Source organism: Engystomops pustulosus, chromosome 3 (assembly GCF_040894005.1).
Source record: "Engystomops pustulosus chromosome 3, aEngPut4.maternal, whole genome shotgun sequence".
In the NCBI taxonomy this organism is placed as follows: Eukaryota; Metazoa; Chordata; class Amphibia; order Anura; family Leptodactylidae; genus Engystomops; species Engystomops pustulosus.
Genome location: NC_092413.1, coordinates 130,787,492 through 130,807,909, shown reverse-complemented (window position 1 = coordinate 130,807,909; position 20,418 = coordinate 130,787,492). Strand labels below are relative to the sequence as shown.

Genomic DNA, 20,418 nt, shown 5'->3' with positions numbered 1-20,418 from the left:
AAACCAGAGGAGCAGGTAGGTGGTCCTCCAGAAAAATTAAATAGATTGAGTGCCTGTATGTGGCACTCCCAAAAATTGCTTAAAAGAGAGGACCGGTTAGGTGGCCCTCCAGAAAAATTAAATACATAGAGTACTATAGCTAGAGCCAGTTGGCCCTGGCAAAAAATAGCCAGTTTCCTATGCTTTAGTGTACAAAGAGGAGGAGAAGGAGGACAATGAGGAGGAGGAGTGCATACATTATTCAGGTTGAGCTTCTTTCACCTGGTGGAGAATGAAAATCCGGAGAAATCCAGGCTTTATTCATCTTGATAAGTGTCAGCCTGTCAGCGCTGTCAGTCGACGCTTGATGCCACCAGCTACACTGAAAACCCGCTCGGACAACAAGCTAGCGGCAGGGCAGGCAAGAACCTCCAAGGCGTACAGCGCCAGTTCGTGCCACATGTCCAGCTTTGAAACCCAGTAGTTGTAGGGAGCTGTGTGATCATTTAGGATGATGGTATGGTCAGCTACGTACTCACCATCACCATCTTTCTGTAAAGATCAGCCCTACTCTGCCGAGACTGGGGACAGGTGACAGTGTCTTGCTGGGGTGACATAAAACTGGCAAAGGCCTTGTAAAGCGTACCCCTGCCAGTGCTGGAAAAGCTGCCTGCTCGCCTACTCTCCCTCGCTACTTGTCCCGCAGAAGTAGGCCCTCTGCCGCTAGCGCTGTCAGAAGGGAAATACTGTTTCAGCTTGTGCACCAGGGCCTGCCTTTATTCATGCATTCTCACACTCCTTTCCTCTCCAGGGATGAGAGTGGAAAGATTTTGCTTGTACCGTGCGTCCAGGAGAGTGAATACCCAGTAATCGGTGCTGGAATAAATTCTTTGAACGCGAGGGTCACGGGATAGGCAGCCTAGCATGAAATCTGCCATATGTGCCAGAGTCCCAACGCGCAAGAATTCACTCCCCTCACTGGCCTGACTGCCCATTTCCTCCTCCTCCAACTCCTCCAACTCTTCTTCTGCCCATACACGCTGAACAGTGAAGGACTGAACAATGGTCCCCTCTTCTGTCTCGCCAACATTCTCCTCCTCTTCTTCCTCATCCTCCTCCACCTCCACCGATATGCGCTGAGAAACAGACGTAAGGGTGCTTTGGCTATCAACAAGGGAATCTTTTTCCCCCCGTCTCTTGTGACGAGCGCAAAGCTTCCGACTTCATGCTGACCAGAGAGTTTTTCAACAGGCCAAGCAGCGGGATGGTGAGGCTGATGATGGCGGCATCGCCACTGACCATCTGTGTTGACTCCTCAAAGTTACTCAGCACCTGACAGATATCAGACATCCACGTCCACTCCTCATTGTAGACTTGAGGAAGCTGACTGACCTGACTACCAGTTCTGGTGGAAGTTGACATCTGGCAGTCTACAATCGCTCTGCGCTGCTGGTAAACTCTGGATAACATGGTTAATGTTGAATTCCACCTCGTGGGCACGTCGCACAACAGTCGGTGAGCGGGCAGTTGGAGGCGGCGCTGCGCTGCCCTGAGAGTGGCAGCATCTGTGCTGGACTTCCTGAAATGCGCACAGATGCAGCGCACCTTCGTGAGCAAATCAGACAGATTGGGGTATGTCTTGAGGAAACGCTGAACTATGAGATTTAACACATGGGCCAGGCATGCCGAGTTGCAGAACCGCCACCAGGTTACAGCCGTTGTCACACACAACCATGCCTGGCTTCAGGTTCAGCGGTGCCAGCCACAGATCAGTCTGCGCCGTGATGCCCTGTAATAGCTCTTGGGCGGTGTGCCTTTTATCGCCTAGGCTCAGCAGTTTGAGCACCGCCTGCTGTCGCTTAGCGATGGCACTGCTGCTGTGCCTAGAGCTACCGACTGATGGCGCCATGCCCACGGATGGTAATCGGAGGAAGAGGAGGCATAGTAGGCCTTTGAGACCTGGACCGAGGTAGGCCCAGCAATCCTCGGCGTCGGCAGTATATGAGCAGCCCCAGGGTCAGACTCGGTCCCAGCCTCCACCAAGTTAACCCAATGTGCCGTCAGCGATATATAGTGGCCCTGCCCGGCAGCACTCGTCCACGTGTCTGTGGTCAGGTGGACCTTGTCAGAAACGGCGTTGGTCAGGGCACGGATGATGTTCTCTGACATGTGCTTGTGCAAGGCTGGGACGGCACATCGGGAAAAGTAGTGGCGGCTGGGGACCGAATACCGAGGGGCGGCCGCCGCCATGAGGTTTTCCAAAGGCCTCGGTCTCTACAAGCCTATAGGGCAGCATCTCCAGGCTAAGCAACTTGGAGATGTGGACGTTGAGGGCTTGGGCGTGTGGGTGGGTTGCGCTATACTTCCTTTTGCACTCCAGCGTCTGGGGTATGGAGAGCTGAACGCTGGTGGATGCTGTGGAGGATCGTGGAGGCGAAGAAGGGGTTTTCGCACGGGAGGTGTTTGGGCCGTGGTCCTGGGCAGGGGGCTGACTATCAGCTGACACAGGGGAAGGAGCAGTGGTGTGCCCGGCCGGAGGTGAACGGGCTTGGTGCCATTGAGTGGGGTGTTTAGCATTCATATGCCTGCGCATACTGGTGGTAGTTAAGCTAGTAGTGGTGGAACCCCTGCTGATCCTGGTTTGGCAAAGGTTGCACACCACAGTCCGTCGGTCATCCGGTGTTTCTTTAAAGAACCTCCAGACTTCTGAAAATCTAGCCCTCGCCACGGGAGCTTGACTACGGGCAACATTTGGCGCCGATGCACCAGCTCTGGCCCTGCCTCTCCGTCTGGCCCCACCAATGTCTCTTCCAACCTGTTCTGCTATAGGACTCGCCTCCGTCTCAGAAGCACTGTGTTCACCCGGTCTATGAACCCAGCTTGGGTCTGTCACCTCATCATCCTCCGATCCCTCAGTCTGCTCCCCACTCGGACTTCCTGCCCTGACAACAACTTCACCACTGTCTGACAACCGTGTCTCCTCATCGTCCGACACCTCTTTACACACTTCTTCCACTACGTCAATAATGTCATCATCACCCACAGACTGCGACTGGTGGAAAACCTGGGCATCGGAAAATTGCTCAGCAGCAACAGGACAAGTGGTTTGTGACTGTGGGAAGGGTCCAGAAAACAGTTCCTCAGAGTATGCCGGTTCAAATGCCAAATTTTGGTGGGAGGGGGCAGACTGGGGGGAAGGAGGCTGAGGTGGAGGAGTGCTGATTTCGGTGACATGGGTGGACTGCGTGGAAGACTGACTGGTGGACAAATGGCTAGAAGCATTGTCCGCAATCCACGACATCACCTCTTCGCACTGTTCTGGCCTCAACAGTGCTCTACCATGAGTCCCAGTAACTTGAGACATGATGAACCTAGGGAGTGTAGCTCTGCGGCGTTCCCCTGCTCCCTCATCAGCAGGTGGTGTCTCACCCCGCCCAGGACCACGGCCTCTGACCCCTGCAGTAGTTGGACGTCCACGCCCTCGTCCTCTACCCCTAGCCCTAGGGTTAAACATTTTCCAAATTAAGGTGTAAACTTTTAATTTTTTTTTTTGTGTTTTTTTTTTTTTTTTTTTTTTTAAACAAAACTATGCTATCCTATTGCTATGGCTAGTTTCTAACCTACACTGACAGCACACAACTGGATTTTGTGCTGTGCCTGATGACTTTGAGCTATAAAATGAAATAATAGTAAAAAAAAATAAATCAGCAGACTCTGCCTAATTCTACTCAAACCCCTAATAAATTGTCACACTTTGGTGTTTGAGGTGGATATGCGTGTCACTAAGAGCTAAACTCAACGGTCGCAGGTCTCCCAGCAAATTCCTCACAATATGGTACTAGCTGCACTACTAATGCCAGCAAGCCCAGCCACAAGCAAACAAAAAAAAGGAAAATATAACGCTATTGTAGGCCTAAGTAAGCCGTTGGGGTTCTCCTATGGCTATTTTGTAGCCTACACTGAAAGCACACTGCTTTGCAAGATGAGTTTGAGCTATAAAATGAAATAAAGGTAAAAAAAAAAAAAAAATCAGCAGACTCTGCCTAATTCTAATCAAACCCCTAATAAATTGTCCCACTACGGTGTTTGAGGTGGATATGCGTGTCACTAAGAGCTAAACACAACGGTAGCAAGTCCCCCTGCAAATTCCTCACAATATGGTACTAGCTGCACTACTAGTGCCAGCAAGCCCAGCCACAAGCAAATAAAAAAAAAAAAGTATAACGTTATTGTAGCCCTAAGAAGGGCTGTTGGGTTCTTGTAGAATCTCTCCTGCCTAACACTATTCTAATAGAACACCCTAACGCTTTCCCTGACCAGCAGCAGCTCTCTCCCTAGCGGCATCCAGACACAGAATGATCCGAGCAGCGCGGGCAGGGGCTAGTTTATTCCAGGGTCACCTGATCTGGCCAGCCAACCACTGCTATCGACGTGTAAGGGTACCACGTCATGCTGGGTGGAGTGCAGAGTCTCCTGGCTTGTGATTGGCTCTGTTTCTGGCCGCCAAAAAGCAAAACAGCGGGAGATGCCATTTTCTCGAGCGGGCGAAGTATTCGTCCGAGCAACGAGCAGTTTCGAGTACGCTAATGCTCGAACGAGCATCAAGCTCGGACGAGTATGTTCGCTCATCTCTAATAATAAATTACACACTGATAAATTGATCCATTTTATCAGATAAAACAAGGAATATTAAAAAACTGGCCAAAACAGCACGACCAGAAGGATCCCTTGTCTGGGCTACTTTCTCATCTTGTAAAACAGGGTCAGTAATTTGCATATTTTATTGAATGACTGTGACCAGCTATTTTTGACCTGTGACTAGTGTTGAGCGGATCCGGACATTTGTGACCCGCAGCTTAAGGCCCCTTTCACACTTGCGTTTTTCATGCCCGTGTTCTGCGCACGCTTTTGACGCACAGAACTTGCATTGCACTCTGACCCATTGTAATTTCAGACTTGCAGGGTTTTTTTTCATGCACACATGCAGTTTTTTTTTAACGTGCATTTCAATCTCGGCATGCTCTACTTTCATGCACGTGAAAAACGCACCATACAAGTCTATGGAGATGCCTCAAAAACGCATTGCACTCTGAAACACATGCAAGTGCAATGCGTTTTCATGGATCAATTCCCATCGAAAAGATAGAGCTCAGTCTGGAGTCCTTTTCACACGCGTTATCTGCATTTGAAAACGCATTGAAATTGCATTGAAAAAGTGTGTGAAAAACTGAGACACTGAACAAACTGAAAACTGATTGAACTCTGATGAAAAATGTCAGTTTTTCACTGACCAAACCCTGATCGCTCCCTGATCAGACTCTGACGTGATCTGCAACGCAAGTGTGAAAGAGGCCTTACGTGGTTATAAATCCACTTTATTGTCAAGTATAGATTGTTGCTGGTTGTGCTCAGCCGTGTTATTCTGGGCTGTGCCCTGTATTTGTAATTTAACAAAACTCAATGTCATTAGTCACAAAATGGAGTTTAAATAGTTTGATTTTATGATTCACAGAATGTTATAGGCTTTCTACAGTAGGCGGAGTAATCACCAAGATGGCCACCACTGGAAACTACAAGTCCCATGAGCCTTGAATTCCTCCCCCCTCTTATACTCTGCTCCCTGTGCTGATGTAACAGACTAGTAATGATGTGTAACTACCATCACTGCACATTATCTCACTGAGATTACGTCTCACCACTACACTGGCCATACTGGATGCACTGCAACCAACCAACTACAGCCAAACATAGTGATGATCACACAGACATGTGATGTGTTCATTGATCTGGTGGAATATTAAGAAGTAGTAGATTTTTGCATGTTAATTTTAAAGTTTGAAAGCCTCCCAAAAATGTACAATTCCTTAAGAAGATTGGGAGTGGAGAGAAAGAATAAGAGGTTGTCTGCATATGCCGCCACTTTAACTTCCCTTTCCCTGTCATACTTTTACTCTAAATGGTCTCTAAGTTTTCAACAAACTTTATATGAATCAGTAGTGAATACAAGTGAATCTGTAACATGTCTTTTCAGAGCTAAGTGATTTCTTCCTTTTTTTCTCTCCTCTCCTCTGCTTTGGTCTGTGAATTGTCTGAATTGTGCCTCACAAGTAACAAGACAGAAAATTGCTAAGGAGCAGATTACATAGAGGTTTCATGGAGAAGGAAGGGGGAGCAGTGACTCTCAGACCCACAGTCTGCTCTCAGCAGCTACAATTGTGAGAGGAGAGCTGCTGAAAAAGAAACATTAAAATTTGCATAATGCCCATAATAATAATAATAATTCCTTTATTTATATATAGCGCACACAGATTATGCAGCTCTACACAGAACTTGCCAAATCAGTCCCTGTCCCCAATGGGGCTCACAATCTAATCAACCTACCAGTATGTTTTTGGAGTGTCGGAGGAAACCCACGCAAACATACAAACTCTTTGCAGATGTTGACTTGGATGGGACTTGAGCCCAGGACTCCAGCGCTTCAAGGCTGTAGTGCTAACCACTGAGCCACCGTGATGCCTAGAAACAGTGTCCCATGCAAACAACCATATGGGGGCCTATGATCCGGTCACACAATTTGTGCCTAGATCAAGATGCCCCCATAGAGTTCTATGGAACCCAATCACAGTGCAATAAGCACAAAGTGTTTTAATATGTGCTGCCAAAATGTGCCGTTTTGACAAAAAACACTATTAAATGGGTTATCCCCAGGAAACACTTCGATTTGTGCATCCAGTTTTTTGCAAATTGAGACAGGTTAAAAAAAAAAAAAGAATAATCTACACTATGAGACTTGAACTAATGGAAGTTACAAAAAGCAGCCCCAAGACCCTTCATCAGACCCTAGGTTTACCAAATTCGATTGAAACACTCTTCAATTGTGCATAGGTCACAGTTCATTGGAGTCCTTGATGTCATTTACTTCTGACTCCCTCCCATGTTACATACACATCGCTTTTCAGGACTGGCATGAAACACTTGGGCAATGTAACGTTGTAACCCGTGAATACACAAAACTGGGGGTCATTTACTAAGGGCCCGATTTGCGTTTTCCCGACATGTTACCCAAATATTTCTGATTTGCGCCGATTTTCATTGAATTAACCCGGGTTTTTGATGCATGCGATCGGATTGTGGCGCATCGGCGCCGGTGTGCACGCGACGGAAACCGGGGCGTGGGCGAACGAAAACCCGACGGATTCGGAGAAACCACCGCATTTTAAAAAAAAGTGTCGCTGGACAAACGCTTACCTGCACCGAGCAACAGATCGTGAACTCCGGCGGACTTCAGCGCAGCAGGGACACCTGGTGGACGTCGGAGGAACTGCATTAGTGAATCGCCGGAAGACCCGAATCCACCGCAGAGAACGCGCCGGTGGATCGCGAATGGACCGGGTAAGTAAATCTGTCCCACTATGTTTATCACTAAGACTTACGGGTTCCATATTTCATTGTCTTTGAATACTTTCAAATAAAGAAGGGACAATAAAAAACAGGATTGACAGTTCAATTAGAAAGTCATGTTCCGTGTGGCCTCAAGTAGTTTATGGATAGTTCTATTCGTAAAAAATAGGGTAGTTACTTTTTCTTTGTTTCTCTATTTTTTTACATAGAAAGTCACAGTTTGATTTGTCTACATATTCGTCACTAAAAAGGTTATGGGAAGGTATAAAAAAGTTGGGCAGATTGTAGTCCTTAAGGCAGTCCTGGAAGTAAGAAATGTATCTGGTAAAGCAGTCTTCCAAATTCTCCAATTTCCAGTCCTCATCTTTTGGATTCTTTGCACAGAGGTGTAGCAGTGCAGTTTTGGCGTGGTATGAGCAGAACTGAGTCATTTGTCTTTGCTTCCCATTTTTCTTAAGCAGCTCCAGTAAGTACTTCATCAGTTTAAGACATTGTTTCCTGAGAATAAACAAAAACATAATTATCAGATACTTCTACTTGTGTTCTACTTGAAAAAACTGCTTCTATTCATCAGTGTTAAAAAACAGTGGATCCAACAGTTAGGGTATACTCACACAGCAGTAAATGGCACAAATTATCTGCCAGACTGACATAATGAACTATAATATGGGTGGCCAATCACTAAATGTGATATATATAAAATGGGCACTGCTCAATATTACTACTGCAATCCTGCAAAAATGGGCACAGTATTATTTTTCCTATTCTGGTACTATCTCAGTACTACTACTCTTATTCTGCATGCTTGGGTTTGAGTACTACTAGAGCTGGGACGAGACATGTTGGTTCCCCAGGAAGACCGTAGTTACACACCACAGTCATTAGATCTGTTGTGGAAAACCTTCAGAGTATCGTAAGAGTGAACATTAAAAATACCATATTGATAGATACACTTTTTTTCCATCATCATGTACATCGGCTCTCTGCTTTATCAGAAGCGCATATTTTTCTCAGTATATCTACCCTAATGCTGAACTGACATACTGATTTCAGTTCTGGTCTCTAAGCGTTTAGAACAGACGTTCAGTCAAGCTTACAATGCAAGACTGATACATACAGTATATGCATCCAAGGGCTAAATTAGTATAATGTTAAAGGGAACCTGTCACCACATTTTTCACAAATACAGCTAGTGAAAGGTTCTTATAGATCCCTAGTAACCATTATCACAGGTCCTTTAGCCTCCTCGGGCTGAATCCACCATTCAGCAATAATGTCATGTGACCAAGGTGACATCATCACAGATCCTTTAGCCTCTTAACATTAGCAAACTGTACCTCATGCATAGATATCTGATCAATGAAATCACAGCAGTCTGCATTTACTTTTGCTCCTCTCTATGCAGGCATGTTATGATTTTATTAATCAGATATATATATGCATGGGGTACAGTTTGCTAATGTTAAAAGGCTAAAGGACCTGCAATGATGTCAGCCCGAGAAGGCCAGCCCCCTTGCCTCGCTATAGATATCCATTGATACCAGGTAAATTTATACATTTGATTACATGGGGATTTTAGGGAAACCATTTCTAGCTAAAAGAAGTGTGAGTTAGTTACTAGAGCTCTACAGGAACCTGCTACTAGCTGTAATTATGCAAAATTTGGTGACAGAATCCCTTTAAAGCGAAACTGTCACCCACGCAATATTTTACACTTGTAACATGTGCCAAAATCCCATAACATGGCAAATGCATATGTGCTTTTTTCATGTTTGTGGCATGTGTACATCACCTAATATCGTTATTATGCCAATGTACCTGGCTCCCTGCCAAGGTCCCCCTGAAGTCCTGGGGGCAGGGATTGAAATTCAAACCGTTGTCTGCTCATTATCCTTTAACGGTGCCCACACGGTGAAACACCCCCTTCATGTGACGTCACAGACGGGCGGCCACCGGGAACCATAGGAGGGACGCCTGATTCTCAGCTGCTGCCCCATTGTGACGTTAGCTCACCATTGCAAGAATTGCCGGTGCTTGTGTGGTGAGCTGTATCTTTCCGGCTCTCACTACTCATGTTAGAGAGATACAGCTCTCCCTGCAAGCGCCGGTAATGCATGCAGTCTGTGACGTCACATGGAGGGGGGGGGGTTTAGTGTGTTGGCACCGCTAAAGGATAATGAGCAGACAACGGTTTGAATTTAGTTTATCTATTAAGATAAACAGCCAAACGCATGGAAAACGGTCATAAACTATTGTGTTTTAAACAGACTGAAAACCCATGCTTAAAATTGGAACCAAAAACGCCATGTGGCATCACCCTATAAAACCAGGCGTGAGGTTTTCAAAGCAATAGAAACTCAACAGAGGCAAAACACAACGGATTCACAACTGATGCTGAACACCAACGCCAATGTGAAAGAGCCCTTACTCTCATCACTTACCTGCAGCACTTCTCACTTTTGCTCCCACCATTTTCACAGCAGGTTTTTCCATTTCCATGATTAGTTAATATTTTTTTCTCAATTTCTGAAAATGAAATTCGCCATGTGTCTGCAAAAATAAACATTCAGAATCTACATTGTGGTAGGTGCAACTGCTGTTTTATAATAATATAGAATCAAAACCAAAAACACTGAAGAGATTTGTGGTCCATATGGGATGTTTTTAAATAAAATAACAATATTTATCTTCTATAGTTGTGACATGTTACACTATGCTTCAGGCATATGGACATAGTGAAGTTAAAGCTGATATCCTGCTGAATTTAAAAAACTAAGGCCCTTTCCACACTAGCGTTTTTCACGTGCGAGTTCTGCACGTGCTTTTGACGTGCAGAACTTGCATTGCACTCTGTCCCATAGTTTCCAACGGGCCTTTCCTCATTTGCGTTTTTTTTTTCCGCCCCTTTCAAGTCTATGGAGACGCATCAAAAATGCATTGCACTCGCAAGTATTTGAACCAATGGGTTGCTAGGTGACATGAATAAAAGTCATGAATAGAGATGAGCGAGTATTTGCTCGGACAAGTATTTTCCGAGCATTTAATTAAAAGTAGACAAGTAGATCGAGCATTTAATTAAAAAAACACAGTGAAGAACAGTGAAGAATAGAATAAAAACAGTGAACACAGGATCATTTAAGTGAAAAACACAGTGAAGAATAGATTACAGATGTTCGGCACATCTGCTTACTTGTCGAGAGATACGCGCGGAACGGTGTGAACAAAATAGTACGTGAATAACAATATATACGTGTGAAGAACACATTGCAGATGTATGGAAACATCTGCAATGTGTTCTTCACACACATATATAGTCTTCTTCACATACTATTTTGTTCGCACCGTTCCGCGCGTATCTCTCCACAAGTAAGCAGATGTGCCGAACATCTGTAATCTATTCTTCACTGTGTTTTTCACTGCGTTTTTCACTTAAATGATCCTGTGTTCACTGTTTTTATTCTATTCTTCACTGTTCTTCACATCTGCTAACTTGTTGGGAGATAATATACGCATGGAACAGTGAAGAAGAACGCGAACAACACACGCGTGAAAAACGCAAATACGCCAAAGACTCCAAGTAAAAATGGAACAAAAACGCAGCCAAAAACATCAATTTTTCACGCATTGCACCCTTACGTAAAATGCAACGCTAGTGTGGAAGGGGCCTAAGGGTGCGTTCACGCTTTCAGTTTTTCAGATGCAGTTTTTGATGTCCAAACCAGGAGTGGAATGAAAAAAGAACAAAAACAGCTTCTCTCAATGATATGTTCTCACCCATTATGATCCACACCTGCTCAGGAAAGTAAAATAAAAATGTTTTCGTACTCACCAGAGCAGTAAGATCAGTGTGATGTAAGGTCTTCAATGCTTTCATGTATTGTTTAATGATATTCTGCTGAAGACAATTCTTTAGGGAGCGGTCACATGTGCTATTATTTTGGCACAGGACTTCCCCCTTCTCCTCTCCAATTCACGGCTGTATGCTTGCCAGGGCTAGAGCCAGGCAAACACACTGCGGTGTGGAAGAGTCCTTAGGCTACATTAACACGTGGTGTTTTAAAACGCATAGCACAGACTAAATAAATAAGTGATTTTTCACAACATGTATGTAGGAACAAGTGTTTTGCTGATTTGGGGAGGAATAACTTCCAATGTGGTTGATTTGTGTTTCAGAATGCAATTCAAGTGCCTACATTGCCTACACACAACATGTGTTGTTGTACAGACTGTCAACAACGATGCAAACAACGAACCCCTGGATCGTTTCACATAGATAGCTTAGAATTGTAACCTCAGAAGTGAACTGGACCTGCATTCCTTGTAGACAAATGCATGTGCTAATACAGGATCAAATATTTATTAATTTCTATAATAAAATCATAGAAAATCAAACAAAAGTTTTACCTATATCCATTGTTTTTTTCCCAACCTTTACTTGTTTGGGTACCATGTGTAAGTTGGTTCTTTTTAGTCCCTGTTTTGCTTTTGCGCCAAGCCATTCATCAATGTTCATTCCATCATTAGTTTCTACAGGCCACCTGCTATTTAATTTAAGAGCAAGAACAAGGTCCACAGAAATATCCACAGGTTCATTTTTAATGGTGAGAGTTACTGCGGGGCTCCCAGGATCCTTTCTCTGTAGAGATACTTCTCCCAGTTCTATTAGAAAAATATAAACATCTATATTTGTAGAATTATAATCAAAACAACAATACCGAATAGAAAGGTCTAGCCAAACCCTTTACTACAATGTCATAGTTAGTTAGGACCTGAGGTCATACATCTTCCTAGTATTCAGTAATCTACTAGGCCACTTGAAAAAATACACTTTTTCTGTAAGTTGCAATACTAACCCCTTAACAACCTAGTCCTTTTTAGTTTTTGCATTTTCATTTTCAATCCCCAACTTCAAAAATCCATAACTTTTTTTATTTTTTCCATGTAAAGAGCTCTGTGTTGGCTTGTTTTCTGTGAAACATATTGCACTTCATAGTGACAGTATTTAATATTCCATGCCGTGTACTGGAAAGCGGGAAAAAATTCCAAAAGGAGTGAAATTGGTGAAAAAATGCATTTGGCCCGGCTTTCTTGTGGGCTCGGATTTCACAGCTTTCACTGTGCGTCCCAAATGACATGTCTACTTCATCTTTGGGTCGATATGATCATGGGGATACCAAATTTATATAGGTTTTATAATGTTTTCACACATTTACCAAAATTAAAACCTGCTGTACAAGAAAAAAATTCTTCATTTGGCCATGTTCTGGCACTAACGTTTTCATACAATGTATGGAACTAAAGCTTTTTAAATTTTTTTTTACTATTTTTCAGACCCCATAGGGTACATTAACCTTAGATTGTTTAATCCATATGCTGGCATACTACATACCACAGTACATACTACATACTACAATATAGCAGTATATAGGAATTTTATACAGCAAATTGCACATTCTAATACATTGGGGCTCATTTACTAAGGGTCGCGGATTGTACTTTCATCGGACTGTTTGTTTGTTTCGGGGATTGCACGGCTTGGACAGGTATTTAACAGGGGTCTGCGCTGGGATTGTGTTGCACACGATAGTTTTTTGGCGCAGCTGCGCTTGCTTCCATGCGACACAAATTGGGCATGCCGTCGGCCGATCCAACTTATTAGGAGTCAGCACGGGATTTAACTTTCAAATTGTGTTGCAAGACAATGCACTTACATGCACCACAAAGAAGAAGATGAATTCCGTCAGACCTGAGTGGGGAAGCGACACATGCATGAAATTGGGCGCACGATCTTAGTGAATAGTGCATGATCGCCATGCGCGAGCGGACGGGTAAGTAAATGTGCCCCATTGTGTAAAAAGAGACTCCGGTCTTTGTGTGACCCGAGGCTGCCATAGCAACAGACTCACGTTCCCCGATGACGAAGCAGGAAGCGACAATCTCAGCAAACACTAATGTTCCTAAACAAGTTTTCTGCCTAGGCAGTCTATTATTATAGCCACCATCATGTCAGGCCGCATAAAGGTCCATGAGGCCATTGTTTGTGGCCACTTTCAGTAAATAAGTGATATTATTTGTGTAATGAAAAGTTATATAATTTTTCAATATACTTTCTGTATTAATTCCTCGTGGTTTTCTAGATCTTTGCATACTGCATAGAAAGCTTCTATATTTACTTCCAGTGGATAGAATTTGTCCACAGAGATGTGATGGACATCCAGGTGCTTGAGCCGTAAATTATTACTGAGAGTAATAGGAGTTGTGTGATAATAATTGCTCCTGCACCTGCATGTTTAGAAGAAAGCTGAGATTGAGTAAAGGGTGAGGAACTGATAAAGAAAGTATGATGGAAATCCTCTTTAAAGGGAAACCATCACCAAATTTTTCACAAATACAGGTAGTGACCGGTTCCCATAGAGCCCTAGTAACTATCTGACCCCTTTCTTTTAGCTAAAAAATATTCCCCTGAGATGTCGCCCTGGTCACATGACATTAGGCCACGCCCCTGAACTCGCTCCAAAGATGCATAGATACCAGACAAGATTATAACTCAGATTTTTTGGGGAAACTACTTTTAACTAAAAACAGGTGTCAGATAGTTCCTAGGGCTCTATAGGAACCTGCCACTACCTGTATTTGTGAAAAACGTGGTGACGGGTTCCCTTTAATACACACATCATGTACATGTAAGCTTATACAGGTAGAAATACACATATCTTACTTACCTGTTTTAGGAATAATTTGCCTAATTAGATTTCTGAATTCATCCACAATTTTTCTAGCTAAAATGTTCTTTTCATCATCTAAATATTTTTCCATAGATATTGGATATCGATCTTTAAAAGCCAGTGTATAGAAAGGACCTTTCCCATCAATGTTCATAGGTTTAATTGTATTGTAGGATTCTAGGGAGATTTTTAACATGATGTCAAATTCATTTGGCTTTGATATCTGTAAATGTGAAAATGATTATTTAAACACAATAGGTTTTTTATATTTTTAGAGGGAGGGTAAAACACAATAAAAAATTACTAAGTATTAGTTTTATTTATACAATATTTGCCTGTGAAATATTTTGATGTGTTAGACTACAATGTCCTGATTATGTAAGAGTTTAATTTTCATTGTTGAGCAATAGCTCTTGGAACAGGAAACCAATACACCTTTTATACAATGTGTAAGAGGAAGACCACACATCTTGCTCTATTAATACAATAAGTAACGCCATTAGTCCAAATTCTAATAAAACACTGCATTTTACTATATATATATATATATATATATATATATATATATATATACGATTCCGGATCTAATCCTTATAGTAATAGTGTATACTACATATGTTCACCAAATGTGACCTCCATTACATCTCTGCTGTAGTTGTTACCACATTTTGCAAGACTTCTAAATTCATGTACTAATAAATACTCTTATTTAGCTGGACCATCTTGCCTTTTGAGAGAAACTTAGTGACATTATTGTAGAGCTTCTCTAGAGACCATGTTGATACTATAAAAAAATAGCTGCAAGCATTGTATTAATAGAGCATTGAGTGTACTTTCTATAAATGAAATTTCATCTATCCAAGTCATGCAGAAGTAGTCACCCATAGTTCCTAGATCTGGTTGTTAGCAGTGACAAATTCTCTACACTTAGGCCACATGTACATTAAAGGGGTTTTCTCACAAACAAAAGTTAGGCTCTATCAACGGGATAGGGCCTAACTTGTTGATCAGTGGGGGTCTCAATGATGAGAAAACAAGGGGTCCGATGAGGTCCCACGTACCTCCGTTGGACCCTTTGTTGCTCCTTCAGACTAATGGAGCAGACGGCCGTGCATGACCATTCTGCTCCATTAATCTATGAGGCTAACGGAAATTGTGATGTTTCTGGATAGCAAACAAGGGACAAGCAGTCCATTGTTTGCAGCCTATCTTATCAGTGTGTGAGTGGAGCTCACATGCCAATGGCAATAGAAAAAGACTTCCCATTCATAAACTTGGGCAGTAATGGGGTCTGCTCCATAATTTACAGCTCGGGCAGTTGGCTAATGTAAACGGCTGTAGAGTCCAATAGTTATAGTATTGTGTGCATGAGGCCTTATTTTGTAACTACAGACATACTGTAGTATTCAAGAGATATTTAACATCTAGGGTCCATGAGAACAAACCATAAGAGACTGTAATAGAACCTGCTTAACCCTAAATAATAACCTGAAATAAATAAATCCAATAACCCAAATTCTGACATAGCTAGGGAAATGTACTTTTTAAGGTGATTTCAAAGTTGGCTTTATTCCATGTGAATCTGCAATAGGACATTGCAGTCCTAAACCCATATAAATAATCCTCATGCACATTATGTGTTCTCCAGCCAAAAAATTTACCTGCAAATGTTCTGCTGAACTATTTACTGTTTTTAACTAGCAGATTCCCATGCGGATGGCACTCAGTGTATCTGCATACGGTCAGGATTTGATCAGGATTTGATAAGGATTTTTAAGCCAAAACCAGGAATCTTCCAGAACATGTACATTATACCTTTTCTCCGTGTAGGTTCCACTTCTGCTTTTGGCTTAAAAATACTAACCGTGTGCAGATACCTTTGGATAAAACTTGCACTTCATATTTTTCACGCTTTAGTGCTCTTAGTTTCGCTTACCTTGACATGCTCGTAGTAGCTTCCTGTGCACAGTTTAGTTATATTCCTAAAAAGAGAATCTCCCCTGAATGCATCAGATTTTAGGATTGTGTTGACAACCTTGTTAACTTTCTCAGCTGCCTTTGAAATGTCATCCATTTTCATTCTTAATTTTCCGTTAACTATATCCTTCAATCCCCTCGGAGATCTGGAATTTGCAGTTTTGACATCTTTTTCTTTAGGGTCTTTGACATCTCCATAATCTACAAACAAACCGTTTGTTTTGTGTTTTTCTTCTATTTTTGCTTTGGCAGGCCCTTTCTTCTTCAAAGCCTGCATATCATCCTTATATTTAGGATGGCTTAATTTGATAGAGGGTTGATCCCTAAATTTCTTGTTAGTCTCTTGTTCCGGTAACTGTAACACGTAAAGTTTAGTATCATTACATGATGAAGTTCCTTTATCTCCCTTTGCTGATGTGGTGTTTAAATTTTGTTTTCTAGAAGCTTCTATAGGAAAATGATTTTTATTTGACTTTTCTGTGCCTCTTGGAGAGTTAGTACTGCTCTGTACTACACAGGGTAGCTTCTCCCGTTTAACAGGTAAATGTCCATTCATTTTGCTGTCTACTTCAGATGTATATTTTCCAGAGCCTTTCTTCACTTCTGAGGCCCCATCATTATCTGACTGAACTAGTTTATGAGGACATCTCCTGCCCCTCCTGCCCCTGTTTCCTGTTGAAGCTGCAACCTGAGCTAGATTATGAGCGGCGTGTCCCCTGGCTTTTGGTTCTTTTGGTCGCGCACCCATTTCTTTGCGTTGAGCTGCTCCACTGCCTGCCATTTCTCATGAGTGTCCACGCAATGTGTGTGTTTCATTGTGCTTTGCTTCTGCTTTTTATAACCAGTGCCCCTCCCATGCCAGAGCATTTATTAAGAAATGAAACTAAAAACCTTTCAAGATTACAGGAATTTCCTTTTCAGCAAACAAGAATTTCTGACATGAACTTGTGCAGCAGCTTATCTACTGTTTAATTGTACTTAGTTATTCATTATATTCATGCATTTAAGAAGTAGGAGTGGATGTTTAGATTAGAGGGACAGAGAAGAAAGTGACAGGATTCAAGGTCCAGTGCCAGTGAAAAATGTGTATTTTTATTGTGTTCTGTGTTACCAGCGACAGGTGTACTTTAAGTTTTGGACTGAACTTCAAGAACTCACCAGATAAAATGGAGGCTCAACTTTTTTTTTTATCCCTTTTAAAATCAAGCATCTAAACCTCCAAATTGTTCATATTTTTCTTCAGGTCTCCTTATTGGGTTTGATCCTGTGCCCTCCAGAGTATCCTCTGGTTCAGCCAGAGCACTGCCAACTACTCAGGATGAAGTGAATACATCTATTACAATGGCACCTGTACATGGATGGGATATTTTAGACATTTAGGGATATTTGTTGTGCTGAAAATGAGAAAACAGGCAATTTTTAGGACCTGACCAACTTTAAGACAAATTATTACAGTCAGATTTGTGTTTTAAAATTGAACCCTCAAATATCCAATCCAATTCCAACAGTATATATATATATATATATATATATATATATATATATATATATATATATGAAAATAGAAGAATTCTAATATATGCTAATCTCAACAATAATACTGTGATACAGTGAAAATTTTTTGATGACTTTCAACAAGTTTGGTGAGGTCTGTATCATTAGGAGCTGATGCATAGGTCAGATTTCTTCTTTTTTTCTGTTATAGTCAGGTAACTCAGTCAGAGCCTAACCACAAAGTCAGGTCTTTTGGGTTGTTCTGAGAATGAAGTTTCTAGCACCTAACCTAAAAGTAGATAATAGAAGGACAATCAGCAAAAATAGTTGACAAATGCTGCCTATCTTAGAATGGTGGAAGAACACATGGTGCATTGTGGCTTGCTATATATGGGACTGCACAGCCATAGACTATGTACTCAGGCTGACCACTGTCCACAGACAGAAACACCTAAATCAGTGATGGCGAACCTTTTGGAGACAGAGTGCCCAAGCTACAACCAAAATCTACTTGCATGTCGCAAAGTGCAAACATGACAATGTAAGCAGTAATTTATTGATCCTTGCTGCATCACAGTTTTTAATCGTATTGGTGTCCTGCGTTCACCAATACAATAGAAAGATGGAGAAATTTGGATTATAGCTTCCCTCCAGGGTCCCCAGAAGAGGAAGAATCAGGGTTCCCAGAGCAGGAGCTCCAATGACAATCCATCTCTATCCACCCCTTCCCTCTCCTCCTGTAGTCCTGGCTGCCAAGGATGTTGCTTTAAAATAGTGCTGAGTATGATGCGTCCTGGGCTGTTTTGGATCACAGGAGAAAGCCTTGAGTCCTAGCTGGCAAACTCTGTGTTGGGGTGAAGGCCTGGGTGCCCACAGAAAGGGCTCAGAGTGCCACCTCTGGAACCCGTGCCATAGGTTCGCCACCACTGACCTAAAGGGCCAGCATTAGAACTGGATCATGGAGCAAAGGAGGAAGGATCTATTGAAAAAAAGTTTAATAGTGCACTTTGTGGATAGTAAAACAAAATAATATACATCCATCATGTACACTAAATAGTATTATCACTTTTGGTGTATGTGAAATCATGTCTATGTTATAACTACATGTCTACAGTATAACTGCAACGCCATGCAAGCAAAAATCCTTTAGTTGCTGTATTAAAATGCTAAATTTCAAGGTAAAAAGACATTTTTCACTGGTCATTATTTATGCGGATTCTTCTAACAAGGGAATTTCCTAAATAATTTAATTGTATAAAATTATAGAAAAGATTTTAAAAAGGGAAGCTGTACTGAGCAAACTACACCACATTAAGCAACAGCTCTAGATACTAATATTTTTACAAAAGGGAAGTGAACCCTAAGGTGGAACACCCCCTGTGGCAAAATGTGCATAGTTTTGCCAAAAACGAACAAACCGAAGGTGAGAGGTTAGACATTACAATCTGAGTTAAATTAGCAGCGACAATATGAGAAATGGATTGGGACCACTGAAAACATTATTACGGGGATACATGGTGTACAATCCCTAGTTACTAATTTGGCTATTAGAGGGTTAATGCACATATTGTAATTTTCTGTCAGAGCTAGATTGTCTCCCTTTTTTCATGTGGTGTCTTCCCGCCATCTGATTGGTGGAAAGGCAAGATCAACTATTATTGGTAAACAGCTGATCAATGACATTGTTGTCACCAGCTGAAATATTGTCAGCGATCAGCTGATTGGCAGCTGACGGTGCGTTCCCATGTGGCAGAAACACACATGTTTTCAAACACATCAGAACAGCTATGAAGAGAATGGCCTACCTTATATATATACTCGAGTATAAGCCAACTTATACTCAAGTCTATAAAAAAATTAATACTGTACTCACCTTTCTGACATCCCTTGTAGGTCCTATTCTGCTTCTGATGCTCTGATGCCGCCTTGGGTCCTTCAGGTTCTTCCGCTCCACTTCAGCTCCTCTTCGGGATGAACCGATCCTCTTCGGGATGAACCGATCCTCTTCGGTTCGGAACGTTCCGTAGAGGAGCAAAAAAACAGAAGAGGATCCGAAGGACCCAAGGTGGCATCGGAGCATCAGAAGCAGAAGAGGACCTACGGGGGAGTGTTAATTTTTTTTTTTTACTACAGGGGCTGGCAGGCTGTATATTACAGGGGTTGGCTGGCTATATACTACAGGGGCTGGCAGGCTATATACTACAAGGGGGTTGGGTGGCAGGCTATATACTACAGAGCACTGACTGGCTATACACTGGGAGGCTTTGACCAATCGGCTTATACTTGAGTCAATAGGTTTTCTCAGTTTTTTGTGTTAAAATTAGTTACCTCGGCTTATACTTGGGTTGGCTTATACTCAAATATATACAGTAATTATATTGCTTTCACTATTGCGTTTACAAAATGCATGCATTAACCCAATCTAACACATGTCTTTGTTAAGGCTATGTTAACATTGAGTTTACAAAACACATGCGTTATCTATCTATCTATCTAATAAAAGGAAATCCAAAGCAGCACAGCAAATGAGCGGTAATTGCAGAGCCGTAGGTTCCGTGGCATGGACTGTTATATAAGATTCCAAAAATAGGCAGCACTCCAAAAGAATTCAAAGTTCAAAGGTGAAGTTTATTCCAAGCATAATCACAGTGAATACATACCAGCTATTTAAAGACCAATGGACACTCCCATTTGATGACATAAAGTGCAACACAATCGATATGAATATTATACAAAATATTATGACATGTGCAAAGTTAAATACATCTTCATTAGTACGGTGGTAATTAATGCATTATTTTATCCAAGCTAGTGATTACAAAGGGACATGTTAAAAACAAAA

At 42.2% G+C, this 20,418-nt stretch overlaps 1 protein-coding gene across 1 annotated transcript; it reads right to left on the bottom strand.

Annotated features, from left to right (window-relative positions):
- Nucleotides 1-6,266: 6,266 nt before the first annotated feature.
- On the bottom strand, nucleotides 6,267-16,874 carry CGAS (cyclic GMP-AMP synthase). The gene is made up of 5 exons (XM_072142127.1): nucleotides 16,042-16,874; nucleotides 14,103-14,328; nucleotides 11,785-12,039; nucleotides 9,822-9,930; nucleotides 6,267-7,878 (listed from the first exon to the last, which is right to left on the bottom strand). The coding sequence occupies exons 1-5, from the start codon at nucleotides 16,861-16,863 to the stop codon at nucleotides 7,533-7,535; spliced, it is 1,758 nt and encodes a 585-aa protein (XP_071998228.1). The 5' UTR covers nucleotides 16,864-16,874; the 3' UTR covers nucleotides 6,267-7,532.
- Nucleotides 16,875-20,418: the final 3,544 nt, after the last annotated feature.

Bases quoted from the DNA above. Each gene is read 5' to 3' on its own strand.
- CGAS (XM_072142127.1), bottom strand. From the start codon at position 16,863: ATGGCAGGCAGTGGAGCAGCTCAACGCAAAGAAATGGGTGCGCGACCA. The intron at 12,040-14,102 runs GTAAGTAAGATA...TTTTTCTAATAG, and splicing joins GCAAATTATTCCTAAAACAG to AACTGGGAGAAGTATCTCTA. The intron at 7,879-9,821 runs GTAAGTGATGAG...GTTTATTCTCAG, and splicing joins AAAAGTGAGAAGTGCTGCAG to GAAACAATGTCTTAAACTGA.